Genomic DNA, 23,817 nt, shown 5'->3' with positions numbered 1-23,817 from the left:
AGTTACCAAGCTAAATGACAAGTAAAGTTATTATATTGTCTGTGGAATTAAGATCAGAGAGCGCCAAGAAAATTAGTAGCAAAAATTGGGTACAAGTGTTCCACTTTAGTCAGAGCAAGAATCGACTGAGACATACATGAAGAGAGGTTTAGAGGAAAAACAGTAAGACTTTAATCCTTCCTGTTCAAAACTGAAAAGAAACAGGTTTTGGAACTCAGAAATAGACTGTAAGCCACTCACACATTGTTGTAGAACATGCAAAAGCAGAAAATTAAAATAACATTAACATAAAAGAGCCCAGCATCTATGATGGGGCCCTTCAGTGTCACATCAAACCAGCAGGCAATGAGGAAAGCACACTACAGGAATAATTACATAGGCAAGACCGAGGAAGAAAGAGAATGTAACAAAAGCAAAAGGGAGGGTAGCAACATTAGAAGTAAAGTATAGAGTCATCAGTGGCAAAAACCATCTTACATCTTGACCAGACAGCAATTTCCCTTATGTCTTTAAAAATCAGAAGTATATGGTAAGCAAGGCGGAATGAAGCCAGACTGCAAACTTCAATTGGACTGAAATCTTTTAAAAAAAAATCATAAGAGGTTTTTCTTCTCAAATAATGGCTTTCACAGAGCACTGATGAAAAGCAACACATCTGCTCCAAAAAACAAGTTAGTCAGTAGCTTCTCCATGCCCTGCTGTTAGCTATCAAGTACATAACCTAAGAAACAAACCACTGTATTTGAAGATTCTTCGTACACTGACTTGAATCAGGAGTAGAAGGAAGACGTATTGGTTGAGAAAAAAAATTTCAGCCCATGGTTCAGTCAGCAAAGAATTGACTAAATTATGTTTGAGGGGTGTGCCCTACACTTCTTATTGCATCTCTCCTGCAAGATTTCAGACCCTTCCTTATAGTCCATATTCCCCATGTCCTGCCTGCCTTCCCCTGCTCCATGCAGCAGCAGCAATAGCAGGTTCTGGCCAGACAGAAGAACCACGCTAGTCTCTGCCATGAAATACCCCATGCAGTCCCAGAGCTATTCTTCCTCCACTAGGAACAGGCAACACCAATTCAGGGATAAGAACCTTGAAAAGCGATTATTTAAGTTGTTCACATTTTTAGTTTATGCTTTCTTATTAAGCTCCTCTTGAATGCTAGACTGTATGGCAGATGTTTTGCAACATTACAGATTAGACCATAAAATTCATATTCCCCATATTTACCATATCCTATACCTCTCATCCCAAACAAGGGAAGCACACTCTTGGAATATATTTCATCAGGTAGAATATGGAAGACAAAGTGAGATACTAGGATTATAAGCACATTTAAATATTTGTCAAAAAAATTACTTTAAAACAATGCAGTCTAAAGATAAGATTTCCATACATTAAAAAAAGGAAATTCACAACAAGACCTGGACAGCAGTACAGTGTGGGTATTTTACAGACACTTCTCTCTTGAATTACACATTGATAATGTTTCAAAAAAGTTAGCACCTCTCAATATTCCATATAGGTGAATAATTTCACGGTCCACAGAAAGCACAATACAAAAAGAACAGAAATTTCATTGCTTGGCTGTAATGAAATCTATTACTGATACTGCTGGCAATGCAAGTCCAGAGAGGAGGAAACAGCAAAAATATAGTTCAATAATCTTCCATGCTACATCAAAAACATTTTAATTCAGGCTAACCAATGAAGAATAATTAGTTAGCTTTGCTACAAAGTGTCACTACAATTTAAAGCAGGTCTGATCTTCTACCTTTTCTAAAGATGTCTGCCTTTTTTTAATTTTACCAATAAATACATATAGACCCATACAGGAACAGTGCTTTAGGACAAGAATTCCCCTAAATGGACAAACTTTTCCCTGAAGGTCTTTATAGGGCCAACATTCAAATTAACCAAAAAATTAAGTGTTTCGTATATTCCTGATAGAAAATTATTTCCACAGTAAAGTCTCTGAAATTCTCCTAACATCTGTTTTGATGCACTGATGGAACTCAGAGTCAATTATCCAGAGTTAAGAGTTCAAAGGCAATAAGAAGAAAATAGGAGTACAACTAAATACTTCTGGGCACTCAAAAGAGAAAGCTAGAATTACTCTTAATACACTATATGAAAACATTACAAGGAATCTCTAACCACCTCATTAATTCAATCAACAATCTATTTCTACCATCACAGCACAGTGTTACTGAAGATGAGGAAAACTGTATTTCAGACAGATAATCTAAAAAGAAACAATAGTAAAATAATTAGAGTATAAAAATACTTGTGAAATATTCACTAAAAACTATTCTAAATTGTAAAAAAAAACAAAAACCAAAAAACCTGAACTGCTCACATAACCACAATATAGGCTCCATAGTCATCTTAAGTTTAAAAATTATGTGATATTGAAAGAAGTGAAAGTAACTAAAAAGAAAAAAAAACTTTCAAAGATAGAAAGATTTTCCTATCCAGAGGTAAGCATAATTCTACAAATAATGCAGAGACACCACAATTTTGTTAGCAAAATCTAACCAAGACAGTCCTAAGTCCTTCTGGTCAAAATGCAGGTGGGTTTGGTCTGGTTAGCTTTGGGTTTGGTTTGTTGTTTTTTGGTGTGGGTGGGGTTTTGGGGGGGGGGGGGGGGGGGGGGGGGGCGGGTTTGGTATCTTTGGTGGGAAAGAAGAGGAAGAGGAGGGAAAAGATAAGCAAAAATTAACTAGGGCATCAGAGACACTATTAAAAATATAATTCACACAATTTTCATTCCTAAGACTAGATCCCCCCAGGAGTCTTTTCTCATGAACTTAAAGCAATGGGCTGTTTGCATATATTTTAGCTTTTATGTCTTTATGCCTCCCACTTCCAGAGACTGGAGCATCTGTTAAGTATAGTTTATTCTGCCAATCTGAATCCTCTATGAAACAAAAATGGCAAGGCAACTGAAAAACTCTTAACATCAGAAGTGAAACACAGTGAATAAACTATGGTCAACACCTCAAAATGAGTTATCATGAGACTGCTTTTTCGTAACATTTTACATTTACCAGCCTGAAGATTCTCCTTGGTAGAAACTATTATTATGGCCCCTTTGCACTGTAATAGGGTTTAAAACTGTCTAACAGTAGTGTTCCTTCCACTGCTTTGCTCCATCACAAAGCTTCCTGAACTACAGCTTCAGAAGTACAGCAGCTAAACCCTACTGACAAGCTCTAGCAACATATAAGGTACAAAGCAAATTACTGTATATACACAGGAGCAATGCTGACAGCATCCACACAGGGAAAAGTTGTCTCACACATCTTGTCTGCCAAGTGATTATTGAATGATGTTGTTCTCACATGACTTTAAATATAAAACATTGTGCACACAATGCCAAAAAGATCTGAGCTACACCTTTTTATTAGTAGAAGTACAAGAAAATATGACTGCTTATTTCAAATGGTATCATCAGAGCAATATTCAAATTCTATAAAGATTTAATTTTTAATGAATATATTTTCAACAGAGCCACATTAAATGACTCAAAAGAAAGCAAATGACACAGGTAGGACGCATCAAAAGCTTTCTTCAATGCCCATAATCCTTATGAAGGAAAAGGGGAAAGGAGATGTATGCAGCTGGATAAAGACTAAAGGATAGGACTGTCTCTTAAGGCTATGTGCTAAGAAGTCCATCTGCACACAAACAGAAAACCACAGAAAGAGAATGGTGGGTGGTGGAACTGAAATAATACTTTCACTGGTCTCATCACAGGAACCATTAGCTCATCAAAGGCTTATCTCCACAAGCCCAGATAAATACAGAAGCACGATAGCAGGTAGGAGGAACCCAAATTATTGATTCCGAGGAAGGGATGTGCTGTCTAGGTTCATCCCAAGACTACCCCAGCAAAACCTCTGACCTGTGGTCCAGGTCTGACAGCCACACCATAAGCCAACACAATCAGCTCTCCAGGACACCTTTCACACTGAGGGGTTACTGCTTACGGGTATAAGACATATTATGGGATGAAGAGGAAAAATATTTTGTGCAAGACTTACTTTACATGTTTAGGAGAAGAACCAAAGGCAGGGAAAAGGATGGATCTCAGTGATTTGAAGAGGAAGAAGCATGGACACATGATAGAATAAAGGGCCAGTTGTGTCTAAACAGTTCGCTAGTTGGCACATTTGTCTGGCTATGCCTTGTACCAAACCAGCACAGTCTGTCCTATCTTTAAATTATATCCTATTTCCAACTATTTTCCCAGGTGAGACCCTCTACTTCATGTGCACGTGTGTGTATGCAGGCCCATGTGTCAGCAACCGGATCAGACCGCGAGTCAGAAGAACCACAGCTCAGCAACTGGAAAGACCAGAGCAAGAGAACTTAAGTACCAGCAAACTTGGGTAGGACCTCAGTTGTGTCCATGGTGCCAGCAACTACAATCAGTGAGGGTGGCAAGCAAATGATCACTAGCAACTATCAAGCTGGACCAGCTAGTGAAAAGGCAAAATGGCCTGGAAGTGGGGAATGTGTATCTGTAAGGGCAAGATGACAGACAAGCTGGCTAAAGAAGGAATAATGAAGTTCTGGATAGCTGCCAGAGAGACCATAGGCTCAGGGGTCTGGGGGCGAGTAGGTGTCAATTGGGAAACGCACCTCTCTGTGCCCAAGAGTCTCTAAGGGGAGGCCACTGGGGAAGTTCAATTCCACACAGCTGAAGGGAAACCTAGCCGACCAATGGAGATTTTTGTCTGTGTGTGCACGTCGGTGTTTCTTAGAGACAAGGCCACAAGGAGAGTTGCCTATCAGAGGGGCCAGGGGAGCCCCACCAGCTGCCAAAGAGCTCTATCTGTGTATGCACACACACATGAATCCATGAGCAAGGAGGTCTTTGTCTGCAACCGAAGTGAGCCTGCAGGCTCAGGGTCTCACAGTACCCAGGTGCCAGCCACATGGAAGACTGGGATCTGGGGGCCAGCAACCAGGTAGTGAGCTTGTGAGCCCACCTGTTGGAGGGATTCACATCATATGTTTCCCCCAATGGATCTTCAACTTCATCAGCCAAAGAGTACAACAGGATGACACCCACTGTGCTGTTTGTGTTGACTTTTGTTGCCTGCCACGCACATACATGCATGTTGCATGCATGTGATTGCGCAGGTGCCTACTAGGAATACACTCTCAGCCTCACTACTGGTGGGACCTGCCAGGCATGGAGTTACAGCAGCCTTGTCTGTTGGGTGACAGAATTCATCTTCTCTCTTACATTTTCCCCTCCCTCACAGAACAAAGGATTTATTTTACCCAACAAGGCTCACACACTCAGAGCCACGTTGCAAGTAAGATCAGATATTGTTAGTGTAGGAACAATTTTTGCTACTTAAAAAAAAATGCTAGAATTTTTCATAGTCATCTTGGTTGACCCTTAAGATCATTGAGTTTAAGTAGGCTATAAACCCACAAACCTGCTATCAAGCATTATACAATTATCTTCTTCACTGTTTGAAACTATTATTGGTATTCTAGGCACTCCCAAAATATGTAGAAAGCCACGACATATAGTACACTAAGGAAAGACGTAAAATGACAACTCTTGATAAGCAGTATTCACCCCTTCAGAGTTGATTTTGGACTGACTGCAAATTGGGTATCAGAACCTGATTCACTGATAGCAAGAGTAATAGCTGTAAGAGCTAAAATGAAACAACAGTCACAGGATGAATGGCAAAGTTTTATTTAGTTCTTATTTCATAGGCTCTATCACTACACTGAGAGCGTAGAAAATAAGGAAGTGATTTTATGCACACACGATGGATCTGAAAATCAAAGTTACGAAGAGATCCACAATACAAACCTTCTGGCTCATCACACCTTCTGATCAGATCCCTAAAAAGTACATACATTTATGCTCCCATTTTGATCTTAGTGAAGATTTCTTATACCATTCTTCTGTAAAACAATGATGTCTATTGAATGTACACACTTGATACTGCAGGAATCAATGGATTAGTTATTGCTAGTCTAACCGCTGGCTCAACAGCTTACCAAGACATCACCTCCTAACAGAGCTGCTATGCATGCAGGAATGAAAGGTATTACTTCCCTGCCATCCTGTCTCCCTCATCTCCCTCCCCTCCCCCTCTTAATTCACACATTAGATCATTTATCTCTATATTAATAAACTCCTCAAAAATAAAATCTACCACATACATGTGTAACTATGATCACGATCACTGAAAGAATTCCCTAGTTCTGCCAATGCTCTGCTCCAACCTTCATTCAACGCATTTCTCAGTAACAGGGGACAACCTATCAGATGAGAATGGGACATCCACGGAACAACCTGATAGCATCAGCCACTAATGAGGGAACAAGACTAGCTAAGTGAATTCTCAAAGGGCTATCCATCTTTGAGGCTGTTCACATTTAACACAAAACTGACACATGCAGGACACCTTGTCAGTATCATTCTTATAAACACAGATGCTCTATTTAAAAGCAGAGTTTTAATTGCTTTATGTTGCTGAATTTGAACCAAATGTAAAAACCAAATACCACAATAGATTCTCGATTATATTTTACTTCAAGTTATTGTTTTAACTCTCAAAACTGTGGTGCTTACACTCAGTTTCCACTTAACTGAACAGTTTAGGTGGAAGGTGATTAACAGTTTACAGATGATAACTCCTAGAACAACACAGGAGATAACAGTAACTTTCCGAAGAATGCTGCTAACACCTTAATTTTCTGAATGTTGTGGGAACCAACAAATGAAGCTGAATTGACTAGCATGGCTGGTCTTACGTAAAAACACAGAGCGGAAGTGGGTGGGGAATAAGGGAAATTATCTAGCAGCAGAGGCTACTACATCAAGGACAGAATATTACATTATCTGGGTTTTACCTTTCTTCCCCATATCCAGATTGAAGCCCTCAGACCCAAACAGAAAACAGAACAGTAAGCACAATGCCAGAAAAAAAAGAAAAAAAAAAAAAAAGAAAAAGAAAAAAAAAAGAATAAGTACTAGGAGGTTTTTGGAGAACAGCTTCCAACAGAGTTTAATGTGACTTTCACTGAGATAATTTGTACTACGAATGCTGGTATCAATGCAACTTGACTAAACAGCTGTGTATTATATACAGATTAGATACATAAAATGGGACTAAAAATGTATTTTTTACTTTGCATATAAAGTGTGTTTCCTATTGCCCATATTTGGAGCAAAAGCTTCTGTGCAACATCTTCTAGATCTCTGAAGTTAAGTTACCGTGCACACTGTCCCATATCTAGCCCGGAGGATTTGATCTGGAAAGGGATGCTAACCATATTCGAAGTGGTAGACCTAATCAAACGTCTCATCACTGGCTGAGCAACCTAAATTTTGTTAAGTACACAAACACTATAAATATAAGCTATATTTCTTTATAAATACTGCTTAGACTGTATTTACTGTGGTGTTTGGATCCCAGCATTTAGAAAAAAATAGCAGCTGTACCAAATTAACAGAGAGCAGATGGAAGAATTAGTTACATTTATTCAGGATATGAGAGGCCCACTTTCACAACAACAGCAAAATTAGTTTATAGCTGAAACATTAGCTAAAGTAACAAAAAAAAAATCTTACAAGAATTAACAACAAAGCTATCCTTTTTCAAGGTAAACAGTAGCACAGTACAGCGGCTTTGCTGTAGAAGTTACACTGGACTGTGTAGATACAATGGACTAAAGTTCCTTTGTCCATCACAGCCTTTGATTCCTTGGCTTTTCCTTTCTTTTTTCATTCTTGGAGACAGGGCTTACCAGATTACACATAAACTACATCAATCTGGATACAAGTTAACATATCAACTCAACAGCTGCAGCACACCATGTGGATTTGACATTTCTGGCACTAGCTCTGTGACTCCTGTGCTTTGGTTTAGCACAAAGAACAGTGATGTCTGGAACATGTAAAGCATATAAATCAAGTCATGCAAAATCCTCTCACGTTAGGGCTGAGGCAAACAGATTTGATGCCCCTGAAACAAGAATAAGAACCACTACTGTAACTCTTCACAGAATTCTGTTTCTTGAGCTGTACAAACCACATCAACCTACACTGATTTCATAAGACAAAACCAGTAAAATATTGTCCTCTGTAGCCATCCCAAATCCCTGTGCAAAACTCCAGGATATTCCTAGTGATGAAAATTAACCTGAAGGCTCCAGATCAAAAAGTTACATTGTAACAATTGGCTTGGCTCTTTGTCTTCTTCATCAGGTGAACACCAAAACTTCCACCCAAGGTAAGTTAAGGGCATATATACAACTAGAGGATGTCACTGCACTACAGGAAAATCTTTATTCTAAAAAAGTAGGCAACCCAGTGTCAGAGAAAAGTCCCGACTACATGAAAGGTGTTGTTTGCCATAAATGAGGTATCACAACTTCTGATACCTCATGATGAAGAGACAGGATTACAGAATTGTTACATTTTAGCCTGAACTGCATTACTAGAAGTACTGCAGTCTTCTTTCTCCCTCTCCCTGCTCCCATTCTCATGAAGAAGCACACACATACATATACATATATATATGGACCATCAAGACACTGATGATCACTAAGCACAATTTTTCAGTAGAGTTCTGATGTGAAATACTACAGGTATGAAATCTTCATTTCCTGGCTGACGGCATAAAGGCAACAGTATTGCTTATAGCTTGGCTCTTCCTCTAGGTGTCTTTCTCACTTTGCCTTACAGATCTGTAGGACAAAAAGTACTGCCACCTTCAATTTTCAAGTTCACATGTTTTTGACTGCCCCCTATTTATATACTCAGTAAACACAATTTCACATCTGGAAAATCTGCTCAAATACTATGGCACATCTCAATCTCCCAGACATTTTGCTGGTCATTTTAGTAAAAGAAGTCAACAGCTCAGTCATGAAAGCCTACTGTAACACCCTGATTGTCCTGGTTTCAGCTGGGATAGAGTTAATTTTACTCTTAGTAGCTGGGGCAGTGCTGTGTTTTGGATTTGATGTGAGAACAATGTTGGCAGGACACCAATGTTTGTGGTTGTTGCTGGGTCATGTTTATACTCAGTCAAGGACTTTTCAGTTTTTTGGGCCCTGCCAGCGAGAGGGCTGGAGGGACATGGGAAATTGGGAGGGGACACAGCCAGGACAGGTGACCTGAACTAGCCAAAGAGGTATTCCATACCATATGATGTCATGCTGAGTATATTAACTGGGGGAAGAAGAAGGAAGGGGGGGACATCTGGCATCATGGCATTTATCTTCCCAAGTAACCGTTATGCATGATGGAGCCCGGCTTTCCTGGGGATGGCCAAACACCTGCCTGCCCATGGGAAGCAGTGAATGAATTCCTTGTTTTGCTTTGCCTGCATGCACAGCTTTTGCTTTATCTGTTAAATTGTTCTTATCTAAACCCTCAAGTTTTACATTCCTTTCTGATTCTCCTCCCCATCCCTCTGGGTGAGGGTGGAATGAGCCAGTGGCTGAGCGGCACTTAGTTACCAGCTGACGTTAAATCATGACACTGATATTAACACACGACAAAGAATCAGTAGAACATTAACTACTCAGGAAAGAAGGAGAATTCAAGTTGGACAAAGCCCATGTCTTCATTTGAAACAATTATTCTTGGTGGATGGGGAACACACAGGAGAATATGAGTTGCATCAATTTATTTCAGTATTTTTGGAAGTAAATGCAATAAACCTACTGACTTATAGTGGCTACCGTTACAAGTTAGACAAGTCCAATAGGCTAAGGAAAGGACAACTGCAATAAGGCAGTGAGCTAGCCTCTTTAACAAAAAAAAAAAAAACAAAAAAAAACAAAACAAAAAAAAACCACAACAAACCGCACCCACCAAACATACACACCACAGCACACAAACGGCTACTACACCCTTACATAACACGACCAAAATTAAGTTCTGGTTACCAAAAAATACTTTTGCTTTGATAGAACTGTGAACATTTCCTCAGCTCTCCGAGATAAAGCTTATAGAATGAAGGTTGTATTATCAACCCATCAGACTCAATTTTTTTAATAACCATTTCCAGCCCATGAAATTCTGCTAAAGAAATAGCAACAGGTGATTTAAGTCAATCTAGGAATGATAAGTGGAGGCATTATGCTCAACGCTACTAACTTCACATACCTAATCAAGAATAACCAGACCTTTGGTTCCTAAGCTAGGAAACAGCAGTGTTTCTTAGCACAAGTGTGTTGCATGCTGTCCAGCATAAAACTCTCTACACTTAAGCACTCACACACAAATGTACTTCAGCAAGAACTCTGTACAGCACTGAAGTCTTTACAGCTGATCTTTAGATGCCTACTTCCTAGGTAAATTCAAGGACCTTGTAAAATGATCCACTTTAAGAAAAACTATCCTTACCTACAAAAGAATAGTACAGACAATGAAATAGGTAACTTCAACAGCAAGAAAAAAAAAATCTGCTTTGTGATACAGAAACTCATCAGCTGTTCAAGAGACAAAGTTCTGAAAAGTGTTCCCATGACACTGAATATACCTAACATTGTTTCAACCCATTAATAATTATTACAAGCAGCTGTTAGTTTGTTAAACATAGCATTTTAAGCTAGCCATGCAGCCTAAGTAACTTTAGCATTAAACACATGATCAGATATCTTAACTATATTGCATGTAAATTGACACAATTACCTGTCAAGCTCATTTAGCCATGATTAGAGCATACTTCAAAGCCAACCATAGATTTTTGCTTCTCCCACTGTTACAGATAATTAACAGTTTAGTGAGACTTTGCTAATGAACTAAATTAACTTCACAATTAAGACAGTTTTTGTATTAATAAGGTTATTTGTATTGCATTAGCAATAAGGTTATTAGCTTAGCACAGCCAAAGCAAAACTTAAGTTATCTTACCACATCATCTGTCAATGTCTTGATATTTAAGTGCTGTAAATCAAACAGGAAACCAGTTATGTCACAATTGTGCAGTAAAAAAAAACAAACAAAAAAAAAAGCAAGTCTCAGTTATAGTTGCTGTTATTCAAAATAAGATGCGAGTTAAACTGTGTTGAATCATGCCACTTGAAGTAATAAATGTCTTGGCAAGCTGTACTTTGCTGGCTTACAGTACACAGCAAGTTACACAGGGAGTACAGTGTAGATAAAAAAAACCAACCAAACAAACCTGTAATCTTATCCTTCGGCAGAATAATAGCAGAAAAATATAAATCAAGCACAGTTTGAAATGAGTTGTGGTTTATTATATTTTATAGCTAAATATACTACAAAAGAAGACATGTTCGTAATTCAGCTACTATACTTGTGTCTTCTCAAAATGTCTGGGAGCAAACCATCAAGGAATCGATCCAGATTCTAAAATCAATAGAAGAACATGGAGTTCCCCAGCAGTTCAAACTAGCCGCCAAGTTGCAACATTCAAACAATCAAGACTGTTGACTACCCTCTATGTGAAGAAGCAGAGCATGAAGTCATGAGTAGAAACTGACATAAGCATTTATTATTAATGATTCCAAAATTCTATAGATGATCACTTGCTGTGTGAAACAACAGTTACTGAACCAACTCTTCTGCTCTCCATGGCACATTTACAAACACTGCAAGCACTAAGACACACAGCTCTTGCACAAAACCAAAGAGCAGCACTGAAGAACAGTGGTGATGAGTCAGCATTGCAGAGATCCCATTTATCATTTTTATGAAGAGGCTGAGAACAGACTTGACAGGGAAATGGGAAGAATGTGAAGTCACATACTTAGTGAGATGAATTCTTCTATTTCTTAGACTCCTCTCACTGCCTAGTATACAAAGCTTAGCAGCAGCCACAGCGATTGTCAATGACTATATCCAAATTAATCAGATTTGGAAACTCTTACTTTGTCTTCACCAAGTCAACAACACTTAGGCATCATTACTTATGACATCTTTCCTGGCTTGACCCTCAAAATTGAAGAACAATTTGTGTTAAGTAAAATGTTACCCCATGACAGCTCTACTCTGAATTTTGTCAAAAAAACTGAGGAAGAAGCATCTGATGAATGGCTATGAAATTAAAAAACAGTAAGTGACATGTAAGGAAAACACTCAGTGACATGTGAGGAAAACAGTGACATAGTGTAAGTGCTACCATCAAAAATTCAAAAAAAGAAAAAAAAGAAGCTAGGTCAGTACTGAACTTTTATGACAATCCCATTCCATGTTCTAATAGATGAGAATTTTTAATAAATAGCTTAACAACAACAAAATGAAAATATTTCAGTCCAGTCAGGAGACTGAAAATCTGTATCCCAGTATTCCCATTGGTGTTTTGCTGCAGGAGTAGTCCCACACAGCTGTGGAGCTAGGTTTTATGACATGTTCTTCGCATTCTGCTAAACAGCTACAAAGACAGCATGAGTGTTAGTTTCTGTCATTTGCAAGAGCTCACAACTTCACATTTAGCAAGTTGTTGGTGTAGTACCTCTATCCTTAAACGATCAAAGCTGCAGGAGAAAAAAACAAGCATATGGTCTTACACTGCAACTTAGTAGCAAAGAACATAAAAATTTATTCCTTTTTCAAACACATGACTTAAATCATTATGCCTTAAGCAATGTGCAGATACCACTGTGAAGCTCCTCTAACGTGGCAAGAGACAGAGTAATCTGATTAGAATGAAAATGTTCTGTATTACATGCTTTGATGTGGAACTTCAAGATTCATGTCAAACGCATGCGCATGCCACAGCACAGACACAGGAAGCACAACATCAGGTTCACTTCCACTTAGGAACAGAAGCTGGGTGTTCCGCAACTGCTCTGTACAAGACACCAACATCATCCATGGAGTCAAGGCAATATTTTTCAGATTCTGGCTTTGTTCTTTGAAAAAGGCAAAAGTTAACGGGATAGTTCAAGCCAGTGTTGTACCTTTCAATTAACCTGTGAAATTCAGCAAGGGAATTTACTGTGGTAAAGGGTGAAAAGTTCCTCATTCTGTATATCAGAGCACCTCAATGACCCAGGTCATCTGACTAATTGGGGGGGAAATACCACGCAACCAATTAAGAACACCATAATAGTACAAAAAAACTCTATATAAGATGTAAGTCTTTTAAGTCTTCATCTTACTGGCTACCTACAGTATGGGAGTCTAAAAACACCAGCATAAGACGACCCCTTTCAGACAATGTTGTGGGGTCTGCTACAAGGAAGTGAACCTACTTAAACAGCACTCATCTATTAACACTGGTGACATATTTGGAGATTTCTTTATAAAGGAGGAGAAACTTCAATCAGACTACAATTAATGTTCAGATCTTTTCACACTCTAATATTAAAGGGCTATCTGACTTGCAGTAAGACATCTCAAAAGACTTACTCCAGGAATTTTATGTTATAATATCTCTCAGTCAGAAGAGCGGTTAAAACATGAGAACTTTTTCCCTTCTCCCTCACCAAGTCCTTATCTTCTGGCAAGGCCGTGCAATGTAAAACAGTTGCCAGCTTTCCTGGTCTTATGCAGTACTCAGGGATACAGAGATGTGGAACACTGCAGGTAATCTTTAAAAAAAGAAAAATACCAACACAAGAAATAAGTAAATTTTACCACAATGGGTCTTTTAACATTAACAATTAACATTAGATGGGTGCTGTGACTGAAGGACAGGAGCATAGTTTCATTCTTGCCAGGCCAAACAAACAAGACAAACACATTTCTAATGAGGGGAAAAAATAACTAGACCACAGTTAGGTATAAGTTGAAGCGTGTTAATACCACAGGAACATACTTTTATTTTCAGGCCTGGATATATCAGTCCACATTAGTAAGACATTCTGCTCAAGTGAACAGGTAGACTTAAACATAGGGCTGCAAGTAAATATATCTGGGTTAAGTAATATTCCTGTAGTATTCTGTTACTGCTAAAAACATTATATAATCTTACAGAATACTGCTTTGCAATGGATTAAAACACTAATATTCTATTCTGTGTCTTCTATGAACTACTTCAGACTAACAAAATTATTGCTTTGAGAACAGAGGAGCTACATACGAGTATTCCTCTAGTCCAGGGGTCCTCAAACTATGGCCCGCAGTCCAGATACAGCCCCCCAGGGTCCTCAATCCGGCCCCCGGTATTTACAGACCCCCCCGCCCCCACCCCTCCCACCCCTGCCGGGGGTTGGGGGGGAAACCAAGCAGCTGCAGATGACTGCCTGCCACTTCATCCGTGCACTGGCCCTCTGTTTAAAAAGTTTGAGGACCCCTGCTCTAGTCTGTTTATCATGTAGAAAGTAGATACTCAATATTTAAAATATCCTTCATTTGTTTTTAAGTACATCAATATCCAGTTTTCTAGTCAAAGAGATACAAAACCATGAAGAGATTAAGGAGTTAATTAGGATACTTCCGAAGTCCAGATTTATCAGTAGCATCTACAGTTGGAAAAGCAGAAGTATCACCATTACTTAGTCTTCAGCTATAGAAACATATTTATAAACAGCTAACATTTTGAAGTTACATTCTCCAGGGTAGCTTAGTTTTTAGTCTGGGACACAGAGGAAGATGACATTTTGTTTTGCAATTCAGTAGAAGCAGTTTAGTTAAAGCTAAGTCACAATTAAAAAGAAGTGTATAGATGTATAATTTTTGAAGAAAGCAAGCAATCTGAAATAGAATTAACTCTTATTGAAGATTACATCCCTCAAGCATACTGATAAATAGCTGATTTCATTGGACACAGGACCTAAACATACATTCAGTGTATTTTACAGTTTTCTTGATAAGCTGTCAAAAGGCCGGATCTCAAAAACGTTGAAGATACTTACAGCCTTAGACACCGCAAGGTACAACAGAACACAACAACTGAGGTTCACAACACATGCACAGCAACAGAAACAAACTCACAAAACAGAAAGAGTACTGTGTCTCTTGAAAAGGTCATATATTATGAAGCCACATGTGATGCAACTTCTGCACCACTCAGCTAGGGAAAGTAAGCCAAATGCTATTTGGCTTCATACATATTCACAGTACAAAGCCTTATTGTCATACACAAGATGATGGTTTTATGTTGCATATACGAACAGTAGCATATATTGAAAGTTAATCTGCAAGACAGAGTTTAACAGGTTGAGTCATTGTCTACGTAATTACCCCAGTCCATTCCCAGTAGACAGAGTGAAATAAAACAAAGAAATGAGAAATGCCACTTAATTCGATCAACAGTACTAGTTGGGTCTTTTACGTCATTATATTCATTTCTCTATCTTTGCATATGCACATTGATAAACCTAATTCTATCTAAAAGTGGTACAAGTAGTCCCAGCAAACAGGACCAGAATTCAGCAGAATGTCACCTTCTCACATGGGGTTCTGGTCTCATGACTTCAGCATTTTTTCCACCAGCACCACAACTCAGTGTGACTTGGGCACAATGAACAATACCCTAGTACAATATAGGGTATAGTCTGTATCATCTAAAAAAGTTTTGGCACTCTAGCAAAATGGCTGCATCTAAATTCTCCGCAAGTACTCTTTTCACTATCACATAAACACAGAGTGACATTGCTTGTCTGACTTTCGGAATCAAACCAGCATGTTTGGTACATGAACTCAGACCATGCCTGGTAGGGATGGACATTGTTGGTATGCCAGAGAGGCAGACAAAGTCTGATTTGTTGATCATAACTAGAATCAGGACAGAGACAAGTACCCAGCCATACACTCCCGATATGAAAGGAGTTTTAGGCATGCGAAGTAACAGGATCACAGGAAGCTAAAAAAGAATTTCAGCATGAATGTCCTCCACATTCTCCACCACACTGAAGCGCTTCCATTTACAAAAACTAAAAAATCCCACAGCCTGGTATCTAAATCCTCTTGGGGGTCTCCATTTTTATCTCCTTTGCAGAAGAAAACAAAGCAACAAAACCACATATAACACACTCTCCAAACCACCACATACATATGCAGTGCCTTTGATATATTAAGATCTTAGAGCTATAAGAAAACAAAAAAAAAAGAAAAAAAAAAAAAAGAAAAAAAAGAAAAAAGGGTAGTTTTAAGCAAGATGCAGTGAGTTTTAGAAAAACTGTCCAACTTCAGCCTGAATGCTGAAACCAGATAAATGAAAACTAAGGATGTACATATAAACACATAATCTCCTCTGTACCTTTTTAAATTAGAAAACGAGAAAGAACTCATCACACACTACCATTAATTCTATCACCAAAAAGATTCAACACTAGCTGTTTTTTCCCCAAAGGCTTTTCTCTAGCAGAAACACAACCAGAAGACAAAAGCAGGGATTACAAGGAAACCTGTAGACTTGGAGGAGATGTGACTTGGATGACTACAGTGAATGCTCTTACTTTAGGATCTCCTTTGTCATATTTCCTCAGTAATTTTGCTATCTCCATCTGTAAGCGCAATTTGGAAACTGCTGCATAACCCCACAGAATTACCTACTTTTAATTTCCAATATACTACTTCAGCATTTATTTAATGGCTTTATCACACACTTTCTGTTGCTTGGAAAGCAGTCTGAAAAGCAATCAGGGCAAAATTATCTTAACATGACAGTTTCTACACAGCGATATTATTTAGACATTGACGAGTTAAACTCAAAATTGGTGCTTACAGGTAAGATTATATAACAAAGTGCCAGAACAGAGCACTAAAATTTAATATCATAACCCACAGTGTTAATTCATGCCAACAAAAATAACAGCATGAGGAATTCACAGTTTTACAAAGCTGCAATAAAGTGTTTTAGGTAACATCTGTTCAACAATCATTTCTTTAAAACGCTAATTTAAATTCAAGGTCTTACACTGCAGCATAACTGCAGCAATAATTCAGTCACTTTGTAATTAAAGATATTGACACAGATCGATCTTACCTTTCTACTCTATGCCAGAGAAATGGAAGTGCTTTTGCTCTTAACTACATGTTTCTTTGATTTACAGACACTGTTAAATGCAAATGTTAATTTATCTATTTTTAACAGATAGATGCAAACAAGAAAGCTTCCTTGACTCATACATTTCATAAAGAATTTAATCAAAACCATAATGTGAAAGTCACTGAAGACAGGTCATAGTATACTGAAATTAACAGAAACACCTTTACCTTGAGCTAGAATTTGGAGTTGATCTTTTGAGGACTAGCATCTACAAGATGTACTCTCAGTGAAGTGCAATTAAAAATCACATATTCTACCACTCACTTACATAATATCCAAATATTTCTAAGGAGAAAAAAAAAAAAAAAAAAAAAAAACCAACACATACACACACATACCCCCAAGGAGAGGAAGTGGCAAACAACAGCTTTTTACAACACCCACCACCACCATGAACAGATTTCAAAAGTTTCTTGCCCAGTCAATGTACACATAGAAAACAGGTATCACCTCTGCCATCCTTCAATTCATTTCCTGTTTTTACCAAGTCCTAAACCTCAAGGGTGAAGGTAAGAGCTTTCAATAAACTGAAGTACCACAGTACCATAGAATATCTTTCACCCTTTTAAGGGTTCCACTCTTCCAAAACCTTGGACATGCTAAACAAAGTCAAGCTGGTATATCCTTCAAAATTAGCCATCACTCTTTATTAAAAAAAAAAAAAAAAAAAAAAGTTTTTAACAATTCTGTAAAAGAACAGAGGGAACGGAGGCTTACAACTCATTCACGTCATCTGAGAAGTTAGTTTACTCTGAAAGGCAGTACTTCAAGATGAAATTTGATTGGAATCAACCACTACAACTGTTTAGCCCAAAGACTCGTCCTCCTCCCTCCAAATGAACTAGGTTTTAAAGAGAGATTTTCCTCCTGCTAAACAAGAATTTTATCTGGAAGATTAAAAAAAAAAAAAAAAAGAAAATTAAAAAAGAAGGTACATATTAACGATGTCAACTTTGACAACCGGCAATCCAATTTCACCTCGAGGTCTGTCAGGGATTCAAGCGATCTTTCAGATTAGCTTATCTGCTGTGACAGATCAGTATGTCGCATTGATTGGAAGGGTCCAATCTGCAACTTCTTTTCAGGCCTTCCACACTTGAGGAAAATTAAACTAATACAATCTGGATGACTTGAGTTCACTGAATATAACAGACAGATTCATCTACATTTGAGAAACATACAAAAGATCAAAAACAACTCAGGTGACATGAAGTATGGCACTGCAAGTAACCCAGGCACAGAAAAGGCTACAACCTATATCTAAGACTGGATTGCAGAGAATTCAAAGGGGTGAGGGAAGTTTTATGTATTCTGACACAAAACTAATTGAAGTAACAAAATTATATTCAACATTTAGTACAGTAAGAGTTAGATGCAAACAACTCAACACAGACAGAATAGAATCATTTGGGTTGGAAAAGACTTTTAATATCATGAAGTCCAACCGTAACCTAACGCTGTCAAGTCCACCACTAAAAACATGTCCTTAGAGCACCACATCCACACATCTTAAAAATACCTCCAGGGACAGGGACTTGACCACTTCCCTGGGCAGCCTGTTCCAAGGCTTCACCACCTTTTTCAGTGAAGAAATTATTCCTAATATCAGGTCTAAACCGTCCCTGGCACAACTTGGGACTGTTTCCACTTACCCTTTCGCTAGTTATCTGGGAGAAGAGACCTACATCCACCTCACTACAACCTTTCACGTAGTTGCAAAGAACAGTAAGGTCTTCCTTGAGCTTCCTTCTCTCCACGCTAAACAACCCCAGTTCCCTCAGCCACTCCTCATATGACTTGTACTCCAGACCCTTCACCAGCTTCATTGCCCGTCTCTGGACACGCTGCAGCACCCTTCTCTGGACACACTGCTGTGCATCTTGCAGTGAGGGGGCACAAAACTGAACGCAGTATTTGAGGTTCGACCTCACCAGTGCCGAGTCCAGGAGGACAATCACTTCCCTAGTCCTGCTGGCCACACCATTTCAGATACAAGCCAGGATGCTGTTGGCCCTCCTGGCCACCCTGCTGGCTTATGTTCAGCCAGCCATCAACCAGCACCCCCAGGTCTTTTTCTAGCCAAGCAACTTCCCAGCCATTTCCCCAAGCCTGCAACATTGCATGGGGTTGCTGTGACCCAAGTGCAGGACCCAGCACTTCTCCTTGTTGAACGTCATACAATTGACCTTGGCCGATGGTCCAGCCTATCCTGATCCCTCTGCAGAGCCTTCCTGCCCTCCAGCAGATCAAGACTCCCACCCAACTTGGAGTTGTCTGCAAACTTACTGAGGGTGCACTCAATCCATCCCCCCATTTTCTGAGGGAAGATATACCATCTCGCTCTCAAAAAAACCAAACCAGTCTTGTAAGATAACAGGAGGAAGACAGGAAGGAGAGTTTACCAACTTCAGATTTAATAGCCGAGTGATAAATATTCTGTGTTGCAGTATCTTAGGGTAGAAATTTAGGAAGCAACAGAATGAAAAGTGTAACATCCTACCCTTCAAGTGAACTACCCCAATCAAAGAAGCTGGTCAGTATCTACAACTACTGAAGTAATTCTGCCTGTACTGTGTATGTTTCTCAACAAAAACTATTAGCCAGGACAAGCCACAGATTTGAGCTGCAGTCTAGTACATACAGAAGCTCCTTAGGTTTCATGGCATGGAGCTGCCTGCTGCTCTAGAGTAACCACTAAAATCCACAGATCACACCTGTAAACTATACCACTCACAGCAGTTTACATTAAGACAGAGACAAAATCCTAAACTCTATTCAAGAAATATTCACTTCTGATTCTTCTTAAGGTTGTTGCCTAATCACCCGAGTTATGGAGCTCTAATTTAGTGTTTAACTATATGTTAAACAAATACGTGGACAAAGTTTAGGTCAAGCTGACCCACCTTCTCAAGTCATCAAAATCAATGAATGAAAGGACTTCTAAGCACGCGAGTCATCCTTGGGAAACAAAGAACGGATGGTGAAAAGAACACTGTTACATACATTATGCAGAAAGAAGCCTCCAAGTGAGAAAATTCTGGCTGCAAGAGGAGACAAGCTGATAAGGTGTATCAACCCACAGAAAATTAGTTGAAAGTAGGACAAAGGTAATTGTGGTAATGGGAGATCATGACCCCCAAACTCAAACAGCCCCCAGAAAGAAGGCAAACCCCTACTTGGGGAGCATGCTTCATTAGTTAAAAACTTCAGCAGTGCTATCTGAGGATGTGTAACAATTTGTATTAGAAGAGGGAAATTTGTAACCAAACCTTACACGGGAATGAAAATGAGTATGTAAGGTATTGTGAATATGCAAGTACTCTACTGTATATAATGTGTACCCTTGAGTAACTTGGTGTGCATGTTAGGAGGAAAAATCCCCCGTGAACCTAGGGCTGTAATAAACCAATGTCAGCTTTCTAAACTATCATTTGCGTTGGAGAGTTTTCCTTGTTACGGTTTTCGTTAACAAGGTCACTCAGCGAGCTAATGGCATACCTAGAAAGCAATCCAGGTTTGGAGAACTATCATTCTTCAATCACCTATCAACACCCCAGCGCAAAATCTTTGCTTTACCACACTACTTAAAAAAGAGAAACAGGGCTACTATTTAACGTCAAATGTTTTCGAAAGCTGCAGTTTGGCAAGGCATTCTCATAAATTAAGGATATTCTCTGTCATCCTTGGTTAAAGAGTTTCAGAACCTGGGCAGGGGGAACAGGGATAGGAAAATGAAAAAAAAAACAAAAAAAAACCACCACAAACATCTACATGATGATCCTATTCCCTACAAAGCTAAGTTGATACCCAAATTCAACTGCCTTTACTTTCTGTAGCTGACTCAAAAATCAACACTGACCTCAAAAAGCCAGTCAACTGATGCCCACATCCACACATGCTCAAAACCACTCTTGCCTAGTCTGAGAGGCGTACACATGTACCAAACAAGCTCCTCTCCACGAAAGAGAAGGCCTCCTTTCACTGAAAAACCAAGCAGACTTCATCTAAGAAAAATCTTAATGGCATCACATATCTGGCAGGGTTGTGCTCCCTATAAATTATTGTATTTCTATTTTAACACATGGTCAGGAAAAAAAAAAAAAAAATTAACATGATGGCAACACCCTGTTTCTGTTTTAACACAGCTAGGGGAAAAAGATTATTGCATACCTTATCTGCATAAAAAAATCAGCAGTTACAATATCAATAGTAAGTAAAACCTCTTGACTCAGCACTCTTGTCAGTCTCAAACACACACAAATCCATGTCTCCCAGTCACCACTGGAATAATCCAGCCATCAAGTCATACACCAGTAACACTATCCAACTTTTCAGATGGGGCAGACAAAAGCATGTCCAGCCGTGTCACCTGCATGACTAAAATGCACGGACCCCCAGTAGATACAGACATTTATGAAGACAAGCAAACAGCTCTTGGTCACATTTTCCTATATGCCCATTCTAGTAACATGCAAAAATAAGCACAAGGAGTTGGTTCAAACAGCAATCTGTTTGTGCAGCCACAATATGAACAGGATCCCAGGAAACAGGATGTCAAGGAGCAAGTTATGACCTTCTAGAATAGGTTAGGCCAACCTACAGCTGGTAAGTGATACCAAACTAACTTTTTTGAACCCGCACTCAACTGCCAGACACTCAAGTACTGAATATTGCACAAAGATGCCTTAGAATCAAGAATTTACTGTATGTTATAGTATCTATTTTCCAAGCACATAATAAAGCTTAGAGCAGGTAGGCTCAGAGCTGGCTGAACAAACACTAACATGTATATCACAAACATAACCATGGGATGCATTTGCTCTGCATGTGGTGGATACAAGACCTGTAGAATATGTTTGTCCAAGCTTTAATACCTGAAAATGTCCTGATGTTCAACCAGTATCTGTTCATTTCTGGGTGTTTTTTAGTTAGAGCACATCTTACTGACACATTGTGGACAATGATTAGCCATTGCGAGTTTCACAATTTCTTGGTGTGCTGGCCAAAGTTTGTAAAAGCAGGGCTAGGAGTGAGAACTACTATATCCCTTAAAAGCAAAGACTCAGTTTTCCACAATACACTTTATACTACCAAAACTAAAAAAAAAAAAAATCCAGGTCTATTCAAAGTAACATCATTTAAGAGCTAGAAGCGTGTTCTGTATCCCTTACACATACAGCTGTCAAACAGCGAGTAAGACAAAGTTTTATGAATAAGAGGACAGATGTGAAAACTTGCTGCAAAATGAAGCCAGGTCCTTCCAGGCACGCAGAGAAGCGGCGAGCTGGAGCAAGCTGGCTCGCTCTTTGAAGCCCAGCTGAAGTCAACGGCGCCGTTTAGTAGCCCACGTACGCCCACGTGGCCCCCTGTCTCTCAGGGGGCTCCGGGTCGGTGCAGCCCAGATCGGTGCGGCCCCGGGCGGGCGACCGGGCCCCCCGCACCGCCGGGCCCCTCCGGCACAGGCCCGGCAGGGGGGGCGCCCCGCAGACAGGCCCACACCTTAGGCAGCCCCGCCGCAACCGCCCCAGCCGGGACGGGGGCAGCCTGGGATCGACTCGTACTTACGAATTTGGGCTTCCTGCCATCCGCCGCCTCCTCCGAGCCGCCGGCGCTCCCGGTCCCCGGCGGGGCCTTCCGACGGAGCCCCTTGTTCTCCCACCCGCCGCGACCCGGCGGTGAGGACGGGGCGCGGTAACGAGGCCGCGGCTGCCGCGGCTCCATGGCGGCGCCCGGCAGAGGAGAGGGGGGAAGGGGAGGGAAGACGAGGGCAGACCGCTGCCCGCGATGGGCCCAGGTCCGGCAGCCCTGGCCGAGCCGGGCGCCTGCGATTAGCGCGGCTTAGCTGGGCTCGGCCGGGCAGGCCGCCGCGGGGGGAGGAGGGGGACTCAGGGCTAAAGCCGCCGCCTCAGCGCAGCAAAGGATTTAGCGAAGATCCCTAATCCCGGCGCGGACGTGTGTGGCGGCTGCCCCCGGCCGCGACACCGCCACGCCGCAGCGCGGAGCGAAGAAGAGGGGCAGTAGCGCGCGCTCCTAACGGCCGCTCCCCAGCGCCCGTCAGAGTCCAGGAATGTCCCGCCGTCCGAATCGTCCCGCCACTGCTGGTCCCGCCCCGGGCTGCCAGAGCTAGCCAATCCACAGCGGGAGAATGGAAATGTCGTTTCCCGGTTGGCTGGCCTTCTGCCAATCTGCGGTGAATCAGCTGTGCTCAGCGAGGCGCCGGCGAGGAACCCCAGTGACCGCACCTGTTTGTTCGCCCCGCCCCCGCTTCCAACCCTCCGGACTACATCTCCCAGGGAGCAGCGCGGCCCCCAGCCGCGGAGGGAGACGGGCCTGCGCGGCCCCCGCGCGGGCGGGGAGAGCGGCCGCCTCTGGGGCCGGTATGGTGGGTGTACAAGAGCTTTCCTCAGGGTCTGGGGTGTCTTGTTTTGTTTTGGCCGCCCAGGAAGGTTCATGCTGCCACGTAGCCGCTGCGGCTACGCTCCGCCCTGGCAGGGCGGTTCCCCTTCCAGCGAACAGCGAGTGCGCGGCCCAGTTACCGTTCGCAGGGCGGAGGGTGCTGTTCCCTCAGGCTGAGGGGAGGAGGTCTGCCTCTGTCGCTCTGTGAAACACCGGCGGAACACGGGGAAATCCCGGTGGGCTGAGCTACAGCTGCCTCCACCTGAGGGGTCAAGATATGCCTTCTGCCCTTTCAGGGAGGTTTTGTTTCCTTGTCTCCCAGGTCTTGCCTTTTCTTCTAAAGCAGGGGTCCTCAATCCGGCCCCCCGTATTTACAGAACCCCCCCGCCGGGGGGGTTTGGGGGGGAAACCAAGCAGCCGCAGGTGACTGCCTGCCACTTCACACGCGTGCCAGCCCCCTGTT

The 23,817-nt window shown here is 41.0% G+C and overlaps 1 protein-coding gene across 4 annotated transcripts in view; it reads right to left on the bottom strand.

Annotated features, from left to right (window-relative positions):
• The window catches only part of DIAPH3 (diaphanous related formin 3), a 246,028-nt gene extending 223,015 nt beyond the window's left edge, over positions 1–23,013 (bottom strand). For 3 of the 4 annotated variants that reach the window (XM_055802324.1, XM_055802325.1, XM_055802327.1), the window contains exons 1-2: positions 22,524–23,013; positions 10,910–10,942 (exon numbers count right to left, since the gene is read on the bottom strand). In XM_055802324.1, the coding sequence (XP_055658299.1) occupies positions 10,910–10,942; positions 22,524–22,679 (189 nt within the window). In that variant the 5' untranslated portion in view covers positions 22,680–23,013. The remainder of the gene's footprint in view (positions 1–10,909; positions 10,943–22,523) is intronic. The other variant, XM_055802326.1, reaches the window with a different exon arrangement.
• Between the last annotated feature and the right edge of the window lie 804 nt (positions 23,014–23,817).

Source organism: Falco peregrinus, chromosome 4 (assembly GCF_023634155.1).
Source record: "Falco peregrinus isolate bFalPer1 chromosome 4, bFalPer1.pri, whole genome shotgun sequence".
Taxonomy (NCBI): Eukaryota; Metazoa; Chordata; class Aves; order Falconiformes; family Falconidae; genus Falco; species Falco peregrinus.
This window is presented reverse-complemented; position numbering and strand designations above follow the sequence as displayed.